At 45.4% G+C, this 23,047-nt stretch overlaps 1 protein-coding gene and 1 pseudogene across 6 annotated transcripts in view; both read left to right on the top strand.

Moving 5' to 3' along the window:
- The window catches only part of DLG2 (discs large MAGUK scaffold protein 2), a 1,048,787-nt gene extending 1,040,616 nt beyond the window's left edge, over nucleotides 1–8,171 (top strand). For all 6 annotated transcript variants that reach the window (XM_066618862.1, XM_066618867.1, XM_066618866.1 and 3 more), the window contains 4 exons: nucleotides 824–996; nucleotides 2,872–2,981; nucleotides 6,158–6,249; nucleotides 8,065–8,171. In XM_066618862.1, coding sequence (XP_066474959.1) covers nucleotides 824–996; nucleotides 2,872–2,981; nucleotides 6,158–6,249; nucleotides 8,065–8,171 — 482 coding nt within the window. The remainder of the gene's footprint in view (nucleotides 1–823; nucleotides 997–2,871; nucleotides 2,982–6,157; nucleotides 6,250–8,064) is intronic.
- On the top strand, nucleotides 6,457–6,573 carry LOC136646957 (5S ribosomal RNA; annotated as a pseudogene).
- Nucleotides 8,172–23,047: the final 14,876 nt, after the last annotated feature.

Below are 23,047 nucleotides of genomic sequence, written 5' to 3'. Positions count from 1 at the left end.
GTTGCTCACCTCCTAGTAAACTGAAACTAAGCTGTTCTAAGTGCCTGGAAGGAGATTGATTGATTGATTGATTGATTGTTTGATTGATTGATTGATTGATTGATTGTCTGCTGCCACTCTCTCGCATTACAAGGTAAGCGAGTCTATTTTTAAACCACTGAGTAAAGGGATGTTTTTCCTCTAAAGGACTTTTCTCATCATACTGAGATAAAACCTCAGGTGAAAACTCCATGGATAAATAGGTAGATAAATAAATAAATATAGATAAATATATAAATAAATATAGAGCCTCAGGGATCATTGTGGCTAGAAGCACCTCAGAAATCTAGGCTGCAGAGATGCAGAGATGCTGCAGAGATGAGAATTACTCATCTCTTGCCACATTACTTTCCAGTCCAGACTGAAACGTAACTATAAAGCAGTGGTTTTCAACCTTTTTCATCTCACTGCACACTGACAAGGCGCTAAAATTTACAGGGCACACCATCATTGTTTTGACACTTGACAGGGCACACCATGTTCAGATCCCCAATGGCTGTACTAATAAATTACCCTCCCCCAAAGCCCCCTGGCACACTTGCAGGCTGTTCACAGCACACCAGTGCGCCACAGCACACTGGTTGAAAATTGCTGTTGTAGCGCAACCACTGAGAACCATTACAAATTTTCCAAATATCACAAAAGATCTTGACAATCTTAGAGGACGGAGCTGACAACAATAGAGGTCCAGGCTGCTGCAGCATTGTTGTGTGGGTTGGATATATTTGTGTCATGGTGGACTCACAGAAATCTCTTCTTTCCCTTTCTTTATTGTTACCCTAAGATACAACTCGGCCGAAACGTGATTATGAAGTGGATGGGAGAGACTACCATTTTGTCATGTCCCGAGAACAAATGGAAAAGGACATCCAAGAGCACAAATTCATAGAGGCCGGGCAATATAATGATAATCTGTATGGAACAAGCGTGCAGTCCGTGAGATTTGTGGCAGAAAGAGTAAGTGAACCAGATAAAGTCATCATCGAGCTACTAATATTGAACCTGTGTTTAAGTTGAATTGTACAATGCCTACACATGGTACAATTTCAGCAGGCTGATCAGCACTTGTCAATATCCCAATTGTTTAAATAATGGAAGGGCACTTCTAACGTGTCTTGTTGTTCCTCAGAACATCCCTGCAAGGTGTTGTTCACTGTGGTTTTCATTTTGCAGTAGGGCAGTGAGGCTGACATGGAAACATCAGGCACTGAACTCTTTCCTATACTCATAATGAAAAATTACTGTATTTTCAATGCTCTTTAATAGCTGTTAGAAGTGAGATGGACATCAGAATGCATTCTTTTCTTTTCTTTTCCCAACAAAAGTGTACATGCCCCTAATCCTGTCCTTCTTCAAAGTACCAGAACAGAGAATTGTCCACTGCTTTCCAAACTGTTTCACTGCCCAGGCCTATCCCCCACCAGTCCATAACATGCAGCACTACTATTGGAACATGCACTACATGCTATGGGGGGGGAGCAATCTTTTTTACTTAACCTCCCAGGTGGCCACCTGGTCATCAATAGGTCTCTTTGGACATAAGCCAACTATTTTGCTGGTGTAATTCCAAGGACAGGAAGGGAGCAGATCGAGGCCGGGATATGGGGATGGGATCTGGTGTAGTTGACTATCTTCGAGATCCTCCCCCTTTTACCTTTGAGCCACCCATTGGTTTGGCCCACTCCCCACCCCGATCTCCCACAAACCACTCCCTCTACCACCTTACCTGTTGCCAGCATATCCAGGTAGTTCTGGCATGTGCATTTCTACCAGTGGCTCTATAGCATGCAACAGCAGTATGATGTTTGTGCCATCACAAAACAACACAGTCTTCTGCTGTAAGTGGCCCATAGGATTGGGCCATCCACCAGTATGCTTCCTTTTTAAAATGAACAGATGATAAAAGTGGGGACACTTCCTTGTACCTGATATTGTATCTGATATTCTCCCAAGGATGCAATCCTAACCAACTTTCCAGCACTGGCATAGCTGTGTCTGTGGGGCATGTGCTGCATCCTGCAGTTGGAGGGGCAGTCACGGAGGCCTCCTCAAAGTAAGGCAATGTTTGTTCCCTTACCTCCGAGCTGCATTGCCCTTATGTCAGTGCTAGAAAGTGGGTTAGGACTGCGCCCCAAGTGAATTTTTGTACAAGAAGAGCTTTGCCGGATCAGGGGGTCATCTAGGCCAACATCCTCACATCTGGCCAGATGCCTCCAAGAAGGCCAAAAGCAAAGTCTGAAGGCAGTAGCCCTTCACTGGTGATGGCTGCACAGTTCCATGAACATGTCTGAAGTATGAATAAGCCTGGCATGACTTCACAAAAGCAGGTGGAGGGAATGGATCATGAGCTTTGGTCCATCAGAAAAATGAAAGCCATGCAGAAGTAAAGCTCACCTTGCAGAATGACCCATATGCAACGACCAAACCTTTTGAAGCCATTTCATCTATTTATTTTATACAGCATTTATTCTGATTTTTTAAAAGTCAAAAATTGGCTCCCACAGTGGGATTTTCTACGTTTATACAAAATCCAGTACAAACTAATAAAAATACAAGTCACTCAAAAGTTTGCAACCCTAAAACTAGTCCCAAAATGTCAGGGATAACAGTCCAGCAAAACACCCTTTGTGGGGCACTCGAGAATATGAAAGCCTTTCAAGGGGTCAGAGGAAGTCTTCAGAAGGATGGTTCCAACGTGAAGCTTCTCTTCTTTCACCCTGGGCAGTGATGATTGTGTTCTAGACAGATGTGACTCAGAAGCCCTGCCTCTCTTTTTGGCTGTAGTACAATCAACACCCCAATAATAAATGCCTCTTCATCTATTTCTCACAGGGCAAGCACTGTATACTTGATGTATCAGGAAATGCCATCAAGCGACTACAAGCTGCACAACTGTACCCCATTGCTATCTTCATTAAGCCTAAATCATGGGAACCATTGATGTGAGTACTGTCTCCTTGGGCCTCCTTGTTAGGTAGAAGCAGGAGCATTATATACCACACCGAGTTTGCGTTTCCCATGTGTGGGACTTGATTGCGATGTGTGTTTGTAGAGAAGGGCAAGTCCTCCTTCTTCTGGTGTACGACAATATTGACTGAAGGGAGGAAATGCAGCTCCCCTCCAAGAGAGGACAAGTTCTTTTGCCGCAGTAGAAAAATGTGCATCTCCCAGCAAGAGTCACAAGTCCCTGACTCTGAGATGACTGATATATATGAGTGTAGGAAGCACTATTGAGGGGTACTTCCTGTGCTCTCGTATTTCATTCCCATTGAAATCGCAGCCTCAGACAGAGGCCTGGACTCAAGCCCAAAGGAAGAGGGGCTCCCCAGGTCAGAAAGGCAGTAACACCAGCCATGCTGGACCAGATCCTGACATTGAGTCTTAGAACCCTGAAATGGATTTCCCAGAAGCATCATCAAGGAACTCCCTTTGTTTCAAAGGCCTCAAATTCTTCAGTGTACCACTGCAGGCAACACACCAGATAGGAATTAATAGACACCATGGAGTGTTGGGTTCCAAGGCAGAGAGAGACTCTTTAAGTCTCTCCACTACTCAGGGAGGCTGGGTGGGGTGGGTAGACCCAGGAGCAGAACATAAGCACTCAAGACATCATTAAAGTAGGTTGACTCCTTGGAGGTATTCAAGGCCCTTCAACTCTGCCCTGCTCTGCTACCTGCTGGATCTGCTCTTCTCCAAATTGTGGCTTGTCCCATGGATTCTCACTTATGGTAAGATGTGACAACTGGCCTTTATTGCTTCAGTGAGTGCAGAAAAGCAAGGAGCTAAGCACGGTTTCATGGAGCTGTTATCATCCGGGCTTATTTCTGCCTTGTGGTGCAACAGTAAGAGCCACAGAAAAGAGTCTCCACTCCCTCTCTTTCCAGTGTGGCAAAGAATGGCAAATCCATTGTACAGATGGCCAACCGGATACTACATACTTTCTCCCTTGACGGACATCTGAACAAGGCCTATGGTCATGCTGTCAGTGCAGGCAAGGCCACCCTAACGATGCAGATTAGATAGTGATGCCATCCCGGAATCAGGTGGTATAGTCTGAGCACTACGTTTGTTCCACTTTTTAAGGCAGGTGGGGGAATTCCATGTCTGAGTGCTCTGTTCTTTAAATAGAAAACTTCCTGAGAATCAAAATAAAATAAGCCATCAACTTAGCATAACAGGAAAAAGAGTTCCAGCCTAGCCTTATTCTTTACATGCTAGTGTAAAGCATGCTAGTGCAGACACATTCAAATACACAATCTCTCACCTGCTCTCTGTAGTAACGCAGCTCTACCAAGAGCTACACCATGCAATTCCCTTGGATGTGGTGTAATTTAGCTCTCAGTCTCACCCCTCTTGGATCCAGAATTTTACAGAAACCCCCCCTCCCCAAACCACTGCAGTAGGCATCAGGGAGTCCTAACCCAATTTGCTGCTAAAGCAAGAGTACGTGCAATAACTTTGCAGCCGTTCCCGTCCACTGAATTGCATGCACACCCAATCTCAATGGGCAGATTCTTTTATCATAGAGCCAGGTCAACTGTAGCAAATGTGTGCTGTCATGCCCTTCTGAGCCTATTCTTTATGCATCATCTTGCACATAATTTCTTACATGGGGCTTACTCGGTACATTCCATTTCTGCATGCTCCTGTGATTTAAGCCAGAGTTTGCAATGAGGAGGTAGTGTGTCTACCTGCTGACTGCGCTGCCCGGAAGGGAAGGAGCCCAGAACACCTGGCCCAGATGCCCTGTATCTTTTGGCCCAACATTTGGCCCAAACCCAAATCTGGGTTTGATTTGCAGTGCATTGATTACACTTCCTAAAAGGAGTTTGGGATGTTCATGTACTGCATTACTGAAGTACTACATAGTGGTATGTGATGGTTCTACCCAGTGTCATCGCTAGGGGGTGTGGGTCGGACCAGGTGATGAGTACAAGGAGGGGTGACACCACCACCAGCCAAAAATGTTTAAATCTTGGTGTGTTTGAATAATACCATCATGTTATATATCACTCGATGTGTAATTTCAATCAGAATGTAATGAATCAAGCCGTGTTGAAATATCTCTATGCAATCAAAAGTAATAGCTGAAAAACCAGCAGGGGCAGCAGTGGGCATTGCCCCGCCCACTGCATGGGAGAAGGTCCGTTGTGAGGGTGACATGCTGGCCTCCTGCATCAGATGATGCAAACCCTAGTAATGCCTCTGCTCCCCCCCCCCCCACTTTAATCTTACAACAACCCTGTGCAATAGGTCAGACTGAGAGATAGTGGCAGGACCAAGGTCTCCCAGTGAGTTCCTTTGTCTAAAGGGGAATATGAACCCCTGGTGTCCCCACTCCTAGTCCGGCCAGTGTGGCGTGTGGGAGCAGGCTCTGGTTATTCACGGTGGTGAAGCAAAACCAATGCTTCATGGCACTAAACGGTTGATTTTCATGTTCCAAAGTTGCACCTAGCACTGATGTTTCAGGGACTAAGCCCTTGAAGACTTCAGCCCCAATAAAGCCCTGGCCATATTGCCCTAGGAAAGATCTCTTCCCGCATTTCCACTGTCTATTATAACGAAGGAGAAAAGAGATCTTCCCTAAGGACTTTTAACTGGAAACCATTTTAGTCCTCTTGCAGGGCACAGAAGAATGCTAATGAGCACAGTGGTGTACCTAGAGGGGGTGCCAAGCAATAAATTTTGCAGGGAGCCTCACCACAGTGTGCAAGATGCCCCACCCCCTCCCCTTCAGAGCCATTCTGGGCAGGGAAGCAAAACCTGGAAGCATTTGCCTCCTGGAATGGCTCTGAAGGGGAGGGAGAGGCAGGGCCGCTTGCACACCGTGGTGAGGCTCCCTGCAAAACTTAGTGCTTTGCACTCCCTCTAGCTACACTACTGACTGAGTATATGTCGGGTGTTTTGCCCTCTCCACCACCTCTTAGTTTTTACTTTCGGGGTTTCTAACAACGTGACCATATTTTGCCCAGCAATTCCCATAGGAAGGGAAGCTGAAAAAATTAGGACATGTTTTTAAAAAATGACAACCTGTTGGGGCCGATTTTTGCTTCATGACAGAGCTCATGAAAATGCTGATTGATTTTGTTTTACTGGAGGTTTCCAACTCTGTTCCTAGGGAAATGAATAAACGCCTCACAGAGGAGCAAGCCAAGAAAACATATGACCGTGCAATGAAGTTAGAACAAGAATTTGGAGAATATTTTACAGGTACTCCTCACTTGGGAAGTCTCTGTTTTCACCATGTGTGGCAGAATGTCTGATCTGTTTCCAGTAGAGTCCTGGGAAAACGGGTCGGATTGCCCTCCAGAAACTTAATACGGGAGCAGCGTGCGAGTTCAGGCACTGAGCCCACAGCCCAAGCACAGGAAGGAAGCTGCATGATCCAGCCCCGTCTCCACAAATTACACAGCAGCAGTCATCAACTGTTACCCTGCACATGCCCGATCTCGTCTGATCTCGGAAGCTAAGCAGGGTCAGGCCTGGTTAATACTTGGATGGGAGACCGCCTGGGAATACCGGGTGCTGTAGGCTTATACCATAGTCTTTCGAGACTGAAGGTTGCCAACCAGTCATCAACCTGTAGGGGTGCTGTGGGGTGCCTTGGAAAGGATCTGAGATGACAGCAATATAGGGGGAATCCAGGAGGGCTGTCAGGACCTGGGAGAGTTCCTAAGCATTGCTCCCTAGATCAGAGTAAGCTCTACAGCAGAGGTCCCCAAACTTTTTGGCCAGAGGGCCTCATCAAATATCTGGCGTGGTGTTGGGGGCCAGAAAAAAAATTTAAATATAAAATGTATATAAATAAATTAGAGATGGAACTTAGATGTGTGAATAAATGAACCTCTCTGGCCCTCAGAACACCCTCCATAAGCAACCAGAGCACAGTTCCAGTCATGTTTGGCCAAGTGGGCCAGAGGCTTTCAGGGGACAAGAGCCTGGCCAGGGGCCGGACAGAGGATTGCCGCAGGCCGCATCTGGCCCCCGGGCCCGGGTTTGAAGACCCCTGCTCTATAGGATGAACTGTAATATTTTCAAGCACTTATTTATAGACTTATACCCTGCCTTTCAGTTTGCAAAGTGCCCCAAGCAGTGAGCAAATTTTTGAGGTCCCTAATACTCTTCTTCAGCTTAGATGTTGAACAAAGTTGAGGTGGGAGATAAAGCAGGGAGGGCATGATGAAAAAGCCCCCAAAGTCCACCCTTTGTAATAATCCCAAAATAGACCACATGAGGGTTTATGCAGGCTTCCATCCCAATCCTATGCATATGTTCTCAGAAATAAGTCCCACTGAGTTCCATGGGATGTACTCCAAGGTGATTGTGTATAGGGCTACAGCCTGAATTTAATAAGCCTTTTCCAGACAGATTTCAGGTTGCACCAAGAGATGGTGTCAGGGGCTGGCCAGAGGCTAGTGCCCATCAGAGGGCCCACCTGGCTGGAGCAATCACTGACTCCTGAAATATGGTGCCAGCAGTACTGACTGGTGCCCTATAAGGATTGATGGGGGGCCCAGTGAAAGGCTTTGGCCCATGGCTTTCAGAAACCTAGTGCCAGCACTGACTACTGGGACTGGCAGTGACAGCTGTTGTCCAGTGTTTCTCAAAATATTGAATTTGGCAGCTCCTGGGCTCTCTCTCTCCCTAGCATTAAGTTGAACAAATGGTCATCACCCTTCTGAGTCATCAAGCAGAATAAAAAAAAAAAAGATGATTGTCTTTATATTAGCAAAGCTGGAGATTAATTTTAGATGGTGCACTAGATAAAATAGAAGCCAGATAGGTAGTAAACCAATCTAGGAGTTGAACAACATGCAATCCTCCCACCTCATCTCTCCCCCCACTCCACAAAAGTCCCATCTCCAGAAGCTCTGGTGTCCTTTAGATGTACAGCCCTATGGGAGTCACTTTTCTGTGAAAGGATTCCATGTTGGTTTGGAGGGGGGGGGCCCTGTCAAAATGATGCACTCCTGGATATCTGATCATGTAAACTGTTTTGTCAGAAAATCTATTTCTTTTCTACAGCTATTGTCCAAGGAGATACTTTAGAAGATATATATAACCAATGCAAATTCATAATTGAAGAACAATCTGGGCCTTTCATCTGGGTTCCTTCCAAGGAAAAGCTATAAATTAGCCACTTCACCTCTGATCCTGACGGAAGCATATTTAGAAGAAAATTTAACCCTGTATTATTTGGAAGCTTTTTTCTGGGGAGATATTTTTTTTTGGGGGGTGGGTGCTTTTATGTTTCTTGCAGTCAATGTGAATTTTTTCTGAATGTACAACACAAAGTGTTTGAAGCCATGAAGGACATTGATTTGGTCATAAAGGGTAAAGAAAAAGAAAAAAAAAGACGTTTTGCCATATAAAAACAAACCAACAAAAAAGACTTGTAGCGTGTCTGCCACGCCATTTGTAGACACAGACTTTAGACACGGAGGCCCTTGCTGTCTGAGAGGGGTGATGAATGGTTCTGCCTCCACTCCATGCCAGTTCATTTTCTTGGCTCAGCTCCATGTGTTTATTGATTGCTTTAAGAAGAGATTCCTGGGTCCTCAAGGTTGTCGCAGGATCCTGCAAGGAGCATCACTCTGGCTCCAATCCATATGGCGGGAGTTTGCAGTGGACTTCGATGAAACTCATCCTTAACTGGTTCCCTAGATGAAAAGCAGAGTGCCACGCGCCTTGCAGGACAGAATCCTCCAGAACCTGATCCATGTTCCACAAACTTCTGCAAAGACCTTGAATAGATTCTTCTGGATAGTGGATCAGGGACTGAATTTTGGTCATAGGACATTGGTATTTGCTACACCTTGACTGTCATGCAACTATGCACATCTCTCTTCTTTTCTGAAACCAATCTGGAACATGTTGTTTTTTTTCCCCCTGACTGCTTCAGATCCACCATTTCATCAGGTTCCGAACAACAGTGTGGGTTTGTTCAATGGGATTTGGCATGAAGGGAAGCATTCTGTCTCCAGACAGGTTCACACACAGGCGCAAAGGTTCATGGTACTTAAACTTGACCAAGAGGGGTACAAATGGGAAAAGCTTTACATTTTTTTTTTGTGATTGTCTATATTATCATTTATATAAAGATAGAAGGCACTTACTTACAGATGGAATAATTTATTAAAGAATCTATATTGATGTATAGGCGCTAATTTCTATAGGTGACAAAATATTTTGTGAGATATTTTGTAAAGAGTAAGTAATTGAAAGGTGAACTATTTTTCACCCTTGGATGGCTGCAAAATGCAAAGGGGGGATTTCAAGTTGCACTATCTCATTGTTTTCTCTAGCAGATTTCCTAAGAATCTTAAGTTTTAGATGCTCTCTTCTCTCTCCTTGATTTAATTGTGGTATTTTCTTTTTTTTTTATTTTAGTTGATAAAGTTCCTATAGGAAGCACTCTTGAAATATACATGGAACATTTAAAAAAATCCTCAGATGAGTCTTTTAACTAAAATGACTCCTCCCGCCCCCCTAAAAGTAAATATCAGATGCTTGAATGCATGTTCTGTTTTTGTTTCAATTAATGAAAACAGGCCCCATTTTAAATCCACTTCACTGTCTTGCCTAAGTCTTTATAAGGAAATTGCCAAAAACGATGGTGCATTTTTGCTGGCAAGCCATTGATAAAACTGTAGCTTCAAGTCTGTAAAGTTGTGAGTGGTGTATCAGAAACTGAGAGTGAGTGTTGGGGGTCAATCTACAGTGCTCACATTACTGCTGGATGTGGCACGGCCCCTTTTGTGATGGCCCCTTTAGCTCCTGTGTTTAGAAGTCTTGGGGGGGGGTAATGATTTGGCTAAAAAATATGAGGAATTAGATGGTTGGGCTTCTGTATTTAATTAAGGGTCCCCCACTTTCCCCCCCATAATTTGTTCACTGAGCGGAAATGAGTTATGTTGAATGTGAGTGCTTAGAAGATATATATTTTTTTAAATATCAGATCTCATTGCTGTGCAGAAGCCGCCTAGAAACGATGCTTTCTCATCCCAAGTGAATAAAGCATCAGCAGCTCAGAGATGCAGGGAGTGAACTCTGTACATGCTTGGCAGTGAATCTTCCACAGAGGCAGATGCTGAGTCTTTGAGAGTAGTAAGCATCTGATCAGTTAAAGTACTGCAAGAAGTGAATGGAAGTCTCATCTTTGCCACTTGGGCCTTTCAGATCCAGCTGTTCCTGTTTACATGCCAAGAGGGTAGTGCAAAATGATCTCTCAGAGTACTTTTATTGCTGGATTATTTTCAGGGTGAGAGGAGGAAAAACTAGCCCCTGCCCATCCTTTATCGGAGTCCATTTCATTACAGCTCTTCTTGGGCAATATAAAGCAATTATTGTGGCTTCTATTTATAAGTATATTTTAAGAACAAATGCCACTTTTCTTTTTCCAAACATCATACCTTCTCATTCAAAAAAATGTTTCAGGCTCTCAAAGAAATCAATCCAGAGACAAATAGGCACTTCTAAGTCATAGGGCATTTAAATAATACATTTTGCATTTAAGTCCCACAAGTTTCAAACACTAATTTTCTCTTGATTACAATTTAAGTTCCCCAGTGTAGAACTCCATGAACCAACCAGCCTTCCCCATTTCCTCACTGGACAGGGCAGATCTGAGTGAGTGGAGGTACAGTACATGAGAATACATTCCTCAGTACATGAGAGCACTTACACCTCCATGGAATTTCTGGATCAGGGCCAAAATCTCGTAGATAGAATTAGCTGATTAGAAATATGCTATGACTTTAAAGTTTTCTGACTTTCAAGGGCCAGAGCTGTTGTTCATGTTTTATGTAGCACTTTTAACACTCAAGATGCTTCATAATCTTTGAGTCATTAGCCCCATTTCACAAATGGGGAGCACAGGAAACTGTGTGTGTGTGTGTGTGTGTGTGTGGAGAGAGAGAGAGAGAGAGAGAGAGAAACTTCCCCAAGTTTGCCTTGGCAGTGAATGTCACCCCCATAGCTCAGCTCACTGTTCACTGGACCACACTGGCCCTGTTAACTACTCTTTAAAAAGAGCATGAGAAAGGCTTTCTCCTCTTCACACTGTTAACTATTTTGCCTCAATCTGGCCAGCTAGCTGCAGACTTGCAAAAAAAAAAAATAGAAAGAAGAAGAAAAAGGCGTTTTGATGAGTTGCTTGGATGAGTTGACTCATCAAAATATTAAATATTTTCCAAATCAGAAGGGCTAAAAAAACTTGTTTTCTTTCCTTAAGTTTTAAAAGAATTAAATAAATAAATGTAGGAAAAGTGAAGTTTGGGAATTACTCTGCAGAAGTCCACAGTAAAAGCCCAAACCCTTGGGAAGGGTGGGTGGTTCATTTTTATGTCAGCATAATGCTGTTGTCTCAGGTCTGGGGCCTCACCCACTTACCCCACCTTCCTGAAACAAAACCTTTCAGTCTGGTTTTCCACTTTTGGTTTTTTTAAGCACTCACATCAGCTTTTCTGTTTGTTTGTTTGCTTCTCAGTTCTGCATGCAACCTTTTAAGAGAACGATCCTCCACTGGTAAATGCTCTGGTCGCGCGATGTGCTCTCCAGTTTGGCTATATCACTGTGGCTGAGAACAATCAGTTTTTCCATGAGTCCTTGGTTACTGTAGTAACATTTGATTTGTTCTGTTTCCCTGTGTGCTTTTGTGCTACCAGCTTAAAGTTGTCATTGCACTTTTTTTAAGCAAACACAAAATAATGAAACTGTATATTTGGGGGGGGGGGGGAGAGAGAGAAAAAAAAAACCACCAAGAGAAGCAACAAAAGAAACTCTTGTCCTTCTTTGGGCTTTCATTTTCATTTGTTTCATGTCTGGATGTTCCTATATTTCATGTTCCTTGGCAGCTGAAAGGGGTCCTGTATGGTTCTCAAGCATTAGCCCTCTCCCCTATTTGCAAAAGATCCTGCTACTCTAAGAGGTGGAGAGGCTGTGCAGTATAAACAGGTGGGGCTTCACAGGTTGGCAAATCACAATGGGAATTCTTGAAAAGATCAGGGAGATCGGTTTATAGTTTACTAAATGCTGGATCAGACCCATGAGAACACTTTGGACAAGGGGTTGGAGAATGGGAGGCTTGGCAAATGCTGGATTCTTTAGGGGACCGTGCCAGACCACATCCCTGGTGCTATTTCTTATGTTTTGTTTTTTTCTGGCACAATTTGTAGCACCTTTGACAGTCCAGACCAAACCAAAAAAATACCATGGTTTTACATTCACTTGTATGGATATCTTACTATGTGTGTGACAACATGCAATTTTTTTAAAAAAAACTTGTTTCTCCTCCTCTCTGTCTACAAACCATTGTGCATACACAGAGTTCTCTCAGATACAGTAATTTTTCCCTTTTTTGTGACCTGCCTCAGTAGCGTAGCTAGAGGGGGGTCACGGCCCTAAGTTTTTGCAGCCACCTCAATGCACTGTGCAAGTGGCCCCTCCCCTTCAGGGCCATGCCAGGCAACAGTTTGCTCTCACTACTTGGAATGACTCTGAAGGGCCACTTGCACAGCACATTCAGGCTGCAATCCTATCTACACTTTCCTGGGAGTGAGCCCCACCGAGCCCAACAGGGCTTACGTCTGAATAGACATGCATAGGATTGTGCCCTTAGGCACCTGGAAAAACTTGGTGCTGTGATCCTTCTCTAGCTATGCTACTGTCCTGCCTGAGTTAGTGGGGAAGTTATGGAGCCTAAAGGAAAAGTGTCCAGTTCTGAAGAGTTTTCTTGCAAGTTATTCTAATCCTAAACTCACATACCTGGGACTAATCACCACTGAACAAAAGGGGACGTACCTCTGAGTAAATATGTTTAGGGTTGTGCTGTCAGACTTCTCCAGAATTAAATGGCGGAGGCCAGGAAAGGAACTGTTTCTCCAGTCCTCCATCAACCCAGGTGTTAATGGTCAGTTTCAAACTGCACCAAGGCATCATATCTGTTTTTAAAGCCCTCCTGAAAGGGGAATAAGGGACTCTGCCTTAGAAAAGCACCTTGCCTTCAGGATACAAGAGCAGGAAAATCACTACCCAGTCCTCTGCATGTCTACTCAGAAATAAGCCCCACAGAGTCCTATTCTCAAGTAAGTGTGTGCAGGATTGCAGACTTATTTTCTGCTTTGGAGTGAATCCTTGCCTTGCATTCACTCAAAATAAGTCAGCAGGCTCAAAAGTAGTACTGATTAGAGATTAGACTTGATGATCTGGGGCTATCCCTTCTGCTGCTTGCTGTCAGTGAGAGCTGAGCATCTGTGGAAGTATAGCTCTGTACCCACCACCCAAACTCTACTTTGCGCAACTCTGTTTCATACTCCAAGCATAAATAAACTATATCTGTCTGAATTGCCTGGTTCATGTGTGCGCGTGAGAGAGTGAGAGAGAGAGAGAAATTGTTCTGGGGCGGGCTGTCTATCGTTCAGACAGCTTGATCCTATGGTTTGGCATTGCCTTTGACGCAAATTGTAGCATGCAGCAAAGCAGCATTCCATACCGCAAAAAAAGGGGGAGGGGAAAGTCCTCCTCAGCCCTACTGGCTGGCTATCCTGTACTCCCCCCCCCCCCAACATCTACAGGGAAACAGAAGCATGGCCTTGACAAGTCCTGAGTAACATATTTTGTAGCTGAGTTGTGCCTGGTTCTTGCTATAGGTCTGAAGGCATGGGATCTACTTTTGCCCAAGTGTATGGATGTCTGTTCTAGGACCCATGAGTGGTTGCCTGCAGTTTGGCCACATCTGCAATGGGAAGTACCTTATAGGCCACAGTGGTCCATCAGGGCTGGAGCAACCCCAGTCATGTCATCACCATGGCAGCCATGTTCTCCCTCTCTTTCCGTTCTCCAACCACGCACCTCTGCATACTTCCCTGTCAGTCTTTTCCCCAGTCTTTCTGATCTTCACCCATTCTCTCTCTCTCTCTCCACTAGGGGTTAAGATTCTTTTCTCTCCTACCCCACATTCATGTGAGTCATCCCCATTTTCATCATTCTCTATGAGACATGTAAGGAATTTGGATTGTTGGAACAACCAGCTAACAGAAGTTCTACTTCCTTCCTGTTCTCAAATGAGAGCCCCGCAGGAACAGTCGCACAGTGCGGCGGAAGAAAGCAAGACCGGTCGGGAATTTTGAATGCTTTAAATCTAAAGTTTCACAAACTTAATAAAAGATACTAAACACCAGTGACAATGCAATATTTTGCACCCATATGCTGATTTTTGAAATGATTCTTGTGGATACACTGGTGCAAAAATTAGGGCTGTGCCATTTAATCATTGAATTACTTGGAATACTTGCTTAAAGCCCTTCTTTCATAAACTAAAGCAGCATCCCTGAAGGAACACATTATTTTACAAGCATGAATCTTTTTATACACTTTTTTTTTTTTAAGAGCAAGTGGCAGGCACCATTTTAAAAGAGGCATTCTCCTTCGTTATCATAGAATGCCTCTTGCTACGTTCACCATCTCAGAACACTGGTTTTGTACTTTAGACATACTTTTTTGCCATCTGCAAGATTTAGGGCACAATCCTAAGCAGGTCTACTCAGATGTAAGTCCTATTGTGTTCAGTGGGACCTACTCCCAGGAAAGTGAGTTCCCTATGCACGTTTACCTGGGAATGAACACTACTGAATACAATGGAACTTCTGAATAGACATGAATATGATCGGGCTGTTAATCAATTAATAGGCTGTTGCTTAACTAAGATTTATTTCACTGGGTACCATCCTTGATTAAAACGAATCATGGGAATTAGGATTCATTTCAAGAGTTCTATAAAATGAATTTAGAGTCCATCCTGTCCCAATGGCATGGAGCAAGTAAGTAAGAATAAGTTGAATTTACTATTTCTTGTTAAACTTCACTGAGCTGAAATGGGTAGGAAAAAGTTCATGCATTTAAAAGCGCAGCTCACCAAGCTCCCTCTGGCGAAAACAGAATATGTTTCCTTGTAAGATCTGTTGGGAATGCTGTAGTTCAAGGGTTCTCAGAAGAACCACTAACATGTGAACCTGGAACCTGGAAGAACCACTAACGTGGAAGGGGACAGAGTGTTTTAAAACATACTCCATTGTTTAGCTCAGCAGAAATTACTGGCTGGTTTGTTGGACCTCACTATTGCAGCAAAAGTATGTATCCCTGTGACTTTGCATTGCTGCAGGGTGAGAGGCAGTCAGCAACATGCGGAGTGGGGTGGAAGGTGAGACAGCGATGCCCCGCTGGGGTTCTTCAAAAAGCACCAGCCGTGAGTGCACAAACATTCACAACCCACATGCTCTGAACGGCTGGAGCACATGGGTTGTAAGGGTTTGCATGATCATAGCGGTGGTGGTATTTTTCCAAGAACTCTGATGGGGCGACACTGCCTCACCTTCTACCCCTCACATACCTGGGGGAAGTAGCAGAAGGTAAGTTATATTTCAGGTAAGCTTGTCCAGCATGACTGATCGTCATCAGGGAGCCTTTGGTAAGTCTCTGAGGAACCCTTAGGGTTCTCTGGAAAAGTGTTAGAAAACTGCTGCTAAATCCAGGTTCAGGTTGCTCTCAAGTGTCCCATTCTGACCAGAGTTTTGTGTGTCCACAAGAATAATTCCTCCATTGGCTGCAATATATGGTTTGTACTGGCCTGGCAGAAAATGAAGGGGGAGATCTGGAACAGGCTTTGATTTCTACAGGGAGAGGAAGGAGGGGTATATTGCTAACTTCTGAACATCATGACTGAAACAAATGGCCCTGCAGAATCCCAGGATCTCTTGGTTCCTTTAAAATTGATGAGTTTGTGTGCTGAAATTGACTTGTCTGAACTCTAGAGAGCAATGTGCTGTTTGCTTTGTTCTTGACCATTTTCTTTTTACCTGCTTCTCTTCAACAAAAGACGTTTCTTAATGCCGATGTGATTTTGTGGGTTGGGGTTACTCTGAATCGGGACTGGTGTTTACAAATACACTATACAGCATTCACTCCTGTTAAGTGTAAATACTCAATGCATTCATTCCATTTGTGTAAAAAAAGAAAAAGAAAAGGAAAAATAAAGCACACACAATGAAAAAAAAAAGTTAAGATGTATGTTTCATATCGGCTGAGTCCTTGCTTATTTATTCTGTCTCAGGTTTGATTGATTCACTGTTTCTTGATAGGGATAGTATAGAGCTGTCACTGTTCTTGCTCTCTTGCACTTCGAGAGGCAGAGAATTGCTACAGCTGTTACATTTACCACTTTTGCTTAGTAGGGTTCTTGTGCATTTAACAATGGATGACAAGCAAAAATTTAACAGATATGGCTTCCCCCATTCTTGCACCTCCAAGGAAGGCATGAAAAATGTTACATGAGAAGCAAACATAAGAACAGCCCAACTGGATCAGGCCATAGGCCCATCTAGTCCAGCTTCCTGTATCTCATAGCAGCCCACCAGTATCTCACAACAGATAACAAGAGACCTCATCCTGGTGCCCTCCCTTGCATTGGCTTTCTGTCATAGCCCATTTCTAAAATCAGGAGGTTGCACATACACATCATGGCTTGTAACCTGTAATGGATTTTTCCACCAGAAACTTGTCCAATCCCCCTTTAAAGGCGTCCAGGCCAGATGCCATCACCACATCCTGTGGCAAGGAGTTCCACAGGCCAACCACACGCTGAGTAAAGAAATATTTTCTCTTGTCTGTTCTAACTCTGCCAACACTCAATTTTAGTGGATGTCCCCTGGTTCTGGTGTTATGTGAGAGTGTAAAGAGCATCTCTCTAACCACTCTGTCCATCCCCTGCATAATTTTGTATGTTTCCGTGTCACCTGGATCCAGCCCAGGTGGCTGGGAACTTCCCAGGAGTAGGGATCTCCTCTGGGGTAGAGACCTCCTCGAGAGTAAAACCTGAGTGCGCGCAGGACTGGGGTCCAGCACAGAGCACCTACCCAGGAGAGGGAATGAGGGCCCGCTGGGAACACCTGGCAGGCACGTGGGCCAGAAGGGTGGGGCCAGCCCAAGAGGGAAAAGGCCTCATAAGGAGCCTGGAAGGGAAGGAGGGGGTGGCTCCTCTCCAGAGCGGAGCAAGGCCCATGGACAGCTAGAGGGCAAACAGCCTCCCAGTCTAAGGGAAAGGTTGGAGACCTCCAGAGGCAGGGGATGGGGGTCCACCCTGACCTGAGGAAGTTGGAGGGAAGGCCTCCCCGGCCCAGGGCCCTCTTGGACCCAGTGAGTGACCTCTGGAGAAACAGGACCGTGGAAAGGGGGGATCGAAGTGGACCACAATCAGTGGGGACCAGCTGGCTGGGGAACCAGCCCAGAGCCAGCTGGGGCCCTCCCAAGCTCAGGCAACCTGACCCAGGCCAGCAGGGGGGTATTCCCCAAGAGCCCAGACCTAGGGCCCCAGGAACCAGCGCTGAAGGCTTGTACGGAGAACCTCCAGGGACGGGAAGGGTCTGTTCCAGGGACCATTCGGCACCGACGGCACCAGTCGGCATAATATGTGTAAGGCTGTGAAGGAACAGCCCTGATGAATGTAAAGTGGCTGACCCTATTAAACCGGCTGTATCAAACATCTGCTCCTGCCTCCCGTCTGTTAGCGCGCCACTGACCGTCGTCCAAGGACCGGGTACCACCCCAGGGAAGGGTCCACCGCCCGCCATGGACATTACACTCAGTCATGTCCTTCTGCAAGAGTTCTCCTGCTGCTCGACACAAGAGGGACAAGCAACTCCAATATCCATGTCTTTGTGTGCATGTGACAAGGAGTTGTCAGAGGGATGGCACCACAGTCGATTGGGTGCCCAGTCATCAATATTGTGTACCTTGCACTCCATAGCACAATTCCTTCGAAATCTCTGCGGTAAGCATACAGATAGCAACACAGAGTAGAGTGGCACAGAAACAGCACAGGGACTGAAAATTTGGTATAAAATGTACAGCTGTCATTGTGTTCCTGATTTTCTAGGGGTGCAGAGTGGTCTTGGCACCCTCCCTAAGGAAAACTTTTACCCTTTGCCTTGAGACATGAGAGTAGAAACTGGTTCCATTTTAGAGCAGAAAGAAAGACTGAGATGTACAAAATAATGCAAGGGAGGCAGAGAGTAAATAGATGGATGTTCTTTTCCTTCTCACACAAAACCAGAACCAGGGAACATTCACTAAAATTGGGAGAGTTAGGACAAATATATAATTTTACGCAGTGGGTAATAATCTGTGGAATTCCTTGCCACAGGATGTGGTGATGGCATCTGGTCTAGGTGCCTTTAAAAGGCAATTCCTGGAAGAAAGGTCCATGATAGGTTACAAGCCATGATAGGTATGTGCAACCTCCTGGTTTTAGAAGTAGGCGACCTCAGAATGCCAGATGCAAGGGAGGGCACCAGGATGCAGGTCTCTTGTGCTCCCTGGGGCATCTGGTTGGCCTCTGTGAGATACAGGAAGCTGGACTAGATGGGCCTTTGGCCTGATCCAGCAGGGCTCTTCTTATGTTCTTATGATGCGATACCACTCTTTTTCTAACTCAAGGGAGGTCAGGAGGAACTCTTACGATGTTTGGCCGCAGCTTGCTGATTCCAGGTGCCATTTCACCTCCATGCTGATGGCTTCATCACATGATGTTCTTCTTATTTGCAGTTAACAAAGCAACAGTTAGGTGAATTCATTTCTAACATTCATACACTTGCACACACACTTCATGAGATCATCACCTGGGCTGGACATCTGTGAACACACCCTTCTTAACACTGAGAAACCTGGGCTACTAGGTGTCAATTTGCAAAATGGCCACACTGGTAAATGGCCAAAAAAAAGAAAAAACTAATAGTTCATTGATGGGCTAGAGCAGTGATTTTTCAACAAGAGTGCCCCACGCAAGCTTGGAGCACAGCAGTTGAAAATCACTGTAAAACTCTTCCTGGTTCTGGGCTCTGTTTCTAGGGCAACTGTCTGTAGTAACAAATGGTCTGCTCCACCAGCAAGAGAAGAGGAACAATTCGTTTCTACAGACAGTTGCCCTAGAAACAGATCCATAGAACCCAGAAGAGGCAGCTGGAAGTGACATCCCGAGAGACAAAGACCATAGAGCAGTGTTTCTCAAACCGTGGGTCGGGACCCACTAGGTGGGTCACGAGTCAATTTCAGGTGGGTCCCCATTCATTTCAATATTTTATTTTTGATATACATTAGACTTGATGCTCCCATGGTATGTGACTGCATTTGGGGAAATGTACAGTCCTGAACAAGCTACTATGTATATTCTTTTAACAATGATAGTCGATGGGACTTACTCCTGGGTTCATGTGGGTAGGATTGCAGCCTAGGATTGCTAAAAATTGTCCTGCTTGATGATGCCCCTGCTGGTCATGACATCACTTCCAGTGGGTCCTGACAGATTCTCATTCTAACAAGTGGGTCCCGGGGGCTAAATGTGTAAGTACCACTGCCATAGAGGTTAGTGTGCCATGAAAAAAAAAAAGGTTGAAAGTTGCTGGGCTAGAGAATCACACTATTGAGATCAGTTCAGAGGGGGGCAGCCCTGCTGTAATGAAACCCACAAGTCCTACCACTTGCCCCAGTTTTAGCCAAACCAAGGCCAACTTGCAGTCTTCTAAAAACAGTACCTGGGGGGGCACATAAGGCAGGAGGCAAGCCCCCCCTTTGGCTGCCATTGCAATTCAAACATCGGAGAATCAGAAAGAAATCCAGAGCACTCAGAGATATCTCTGTGGCCCAAAAGCTTTGTCTGGGAATGTTTGAGTGGGCAGTGGGGAGCTTCTGAATTCAGCAGTGCAGGTCTATCTGCCCAGCAAAGCCACAGAGGCCAAAGGTCAACTGAGAGCACAGGTCTACCTGCCTGGTAGGGGTCTGAAGGCAGAGCCCTGCCCCCCCAACACTGGATCTACCCCTGTCTCCCTGTGAGGGTGGGAGGGTGGCACCTGCATCTTTTTTCCCCCTGTTGTTTGGGAAATAGGGATGACAACTGTTGTGAGAAATAGGGGACTTAGCCCAGTGTGAGGGAAGAAATAAACAAAAATACCAGCGCTGGATTTTAAAATCTTATCTGGCAATATAAGGACACAAGTCGGCATGTGCCGAAAAAGCTTGCATGCCAACCTTATCTTTCACCAGCTTTTTTTACATTCAAAAGGTCCATGCAGCACATTCTTGACATGTTGTTTGTACATAGTTGCTTATTACTAGTAAATATATCATTAACTATTTTACTTCCTTCCAGGAGCAGGGATTATAGGTTCTCTCTTGTCTTTTCCTTGGTAGACTAATAATATCTCCATATCTCTGTTAACTGGGGTCCTTCTGCGGTCTCCCAGGAAGGGTACCTACAATCAGTCAATGCCCCCACTTAACTGTTTGATGGACTTAGCATGTTCCTTCTTGTAGCCCCTTATCTTCTTGCAACACCAAGCTCTTCCCTCAATTTTCCCTGGTCTACTCGCTGTCTGTGCTTGCTGCTGAGGAAGCAGGAGTCATTCCTTAATTTACTTTCTTTACCTTTCTCTGGAAGACAAAGGAACAAGGGATTTTCCTGCTTCCCAGCAACATTGGACAACAGGGGTGTCTAATGACAGGATACATTTCATTCAATTTGTTTTATACTCTCACTTCACAACTGCCAATGGACTTGGCAGTTTTTTTCCCTGAAGGCTGCCTCACACTGAGCCTCTGTTGGGGCTATTGTTGGGAGGTAGAAAAAATGCAACTCAGAGGTGAGGTGGCCAACGAAGACAGCTGGAGCTTAGGCACAGGGGCAGGGCATCCAGGCCAATCTGCCCTGTTTGTCCATTTGCCACTGAAGCAGCTGGTTCAGCTCACCTCGTCAGCAGGCCAGCCCTGCTGCAAAGGGGGCCCAGAGGGTTTCTTGATTGCTCAGGAAGTGCGGGTCTCACTTACCAGTGGAGCCACTAAGGGGTGTGGACTGCACCTGGTGATACTGTTGGATACACCAAAATGACTTGCTGCGGCCATGCTGCTGACAGCGCTTCCTGTGGTTGTGTGCAGCAGACAATATTACCCAGCATGCCCTTCACTGCACGGTGGGCTTGGATGGAAAAGGGATTGGTCCTGGGGCGGGGGGGCTTCCTCAGGGGTTCCTCTGCACACTGAGCACAGCTTAGCCAGGCAGGGTAGCGTGCTTGCCGCCTGTCCTGCAGTGATCCACTGTGAGCACCAACATGACTCGCTGGGCCTCCGAGCTGCCTGAGATGGACCTCGCACAAGAGCTAGGAATTCCCAGAAGTAATTGGCACAGCCCTGAAAGGGGTGGGGCTAGCCTGGGGTGGGGAATACACCATGCCAGCCCATGGGGGTGACACCATCCCTAGTGATGCAACTGTTGATCGCTATACAACTTCTTGACTAAGCTGACACTGATGAAGGAAGCTGAGGTTGCAGCCACTTCTTTTGCTTTGCTAATACAGCTGCTTACTCCAAAGTCAGGAAGCTCCCAGGATGCTGCTTGTTTACTGGTGGAAAACTGCCGATCAAGGCAAGGTGCAGCCTGCTGTGAAATTTTTCAAACTGCAGAAGAATGGCAAAGCATTTCCTAAGCCAACCCGGTAGGGACAGAGAGATGTTGCTTGGAGGCAGCAAAATGTGGCCTTTCCCCAAAGGCTTCTGGGACCTGCGGCCTTCCATGCCATCAGCTCAATTCAAAACGCCATGCAACTAGCCTGGGGCATGCTTTCTTGGCATGTACCCAACAACACATACACATGTACAGAAAAACTAGGGCTTTTTTGTAATGGAACGCACCAGAACGGAACGCACCTTTTTTTTCCCCTCCTCTCCACCCCCCACCTTTTTTCCCTCCCTGGACCTCCCCGCCCCACACTGCTGGCTAGGGAGGGATTCGAACCTCCAACCTTGTGCTCCACAGCCCAGCACTCTCTCCATTGGACTATAGGAAAGCCTATAGTTAAAGTGTTCAGAACTAATATATAAGATGTTGAGCCCAGCTGGTGGCCATCAGCGCCTCAAGTATTAGTTCCAAACACTTTGAGCCTAAGAACTCTTATGGCTCAATGGCTAAAGTGCTGGTCTGTAGGGTTCAAATCCCTATGAGGAAGAAATATATTTTTTTTAGGTGGGGAGGTGCTCCATGGCTGCAAAATATAAAGGTTGGTTGCCAGTTGCCAAAAGGGGGGCCAGTTGAGGCTGCAAAACTCCTCAAAGTTCAGTCCCAGGCAGGCTTTTTTTTAAGTCCCAGGTAGGACTTAACCCACAGTTAATCTCCTGGAGTGAGCCCCCTGCTGGAGGCTGTGGGTTAAGTCCTACCTGGGACTTAAAAAAAAGCCTGCCTGGGACTGAAATTTGAGGAGTTTTGCAGCCTCAACTGGCCCCCCTTTTGGCAACTGGCAACCAACCTTTATATTTTGCAGCCATGGAGCACCTCCCCACCTAAAAAAGAAAAATTCTTTCTCATAGCAATTTGAGCCCCTAGCCTCTAGTTCCACAGACCAGCACTTTAGCCATTGAGCCATAAGAGCTCTTAGGCTCAAAGTGTTTGGAACTAATACTTGAGGCGCTGATGGCCACCAGCTGGACTCAAGACCTTATATATTAGTTCTGAACACTTTAACTATAGGCTTTCCTATAGCCCAGTGGAGTCCCTCCCCACCTAAAAATAATGGGGTGTTTCACTCCAGCTGTGGCAGGAGTGCTTTTGCTATCAGAGAGCTCACACGGGATGGACATGTGTGTGTGGTTATTGACTACGTCTAGTTGTATCTTATTACTTATTTCTCCAATAAAAAATGGTTTATAAATAAATAAATAAATAAATAAATAAATAAATAAATAAATAAATAAATAAAGGATCAACAAGTTGTGAGTTCCTGCACCTTTTTTTTATTTATTTTTTTTTACAAAAAAAGCACTGAGAAAAACAATGCATCAGCACCCTTAAAATGCTCTCCTGAGAGAGGACAGAGTGGAAAAAAGAACCACCTGCAGGAAAGGTTAGCTCAGGAGGCCTGCCCTTGTTTTCTGTTCTGGGCTCTTCAGAAAGTTTGAAATGACATATTGGCAG

This window comes from Tiliqua scincoides, chromosome 3 (assembly GCF_035046505.1).
Source record: "Tiliqua scincoides isolate rTilSci1 chromosome 3, rTilSci1.hap2, whole genome shotgun sequence".
In the NCBI taxonomy this organism is placed as follows: Eukaryota; Metazoa; Chordata; class Lepidosauria; order Squamata; family Scincidae; genus Tiliqua; species Tiliqua scincoides.
The sequence above is the reverse complement of the archived record's forward strand: the minus strand, read 5'-3'. Positions and strand labels throughout refer to the sequence as shown.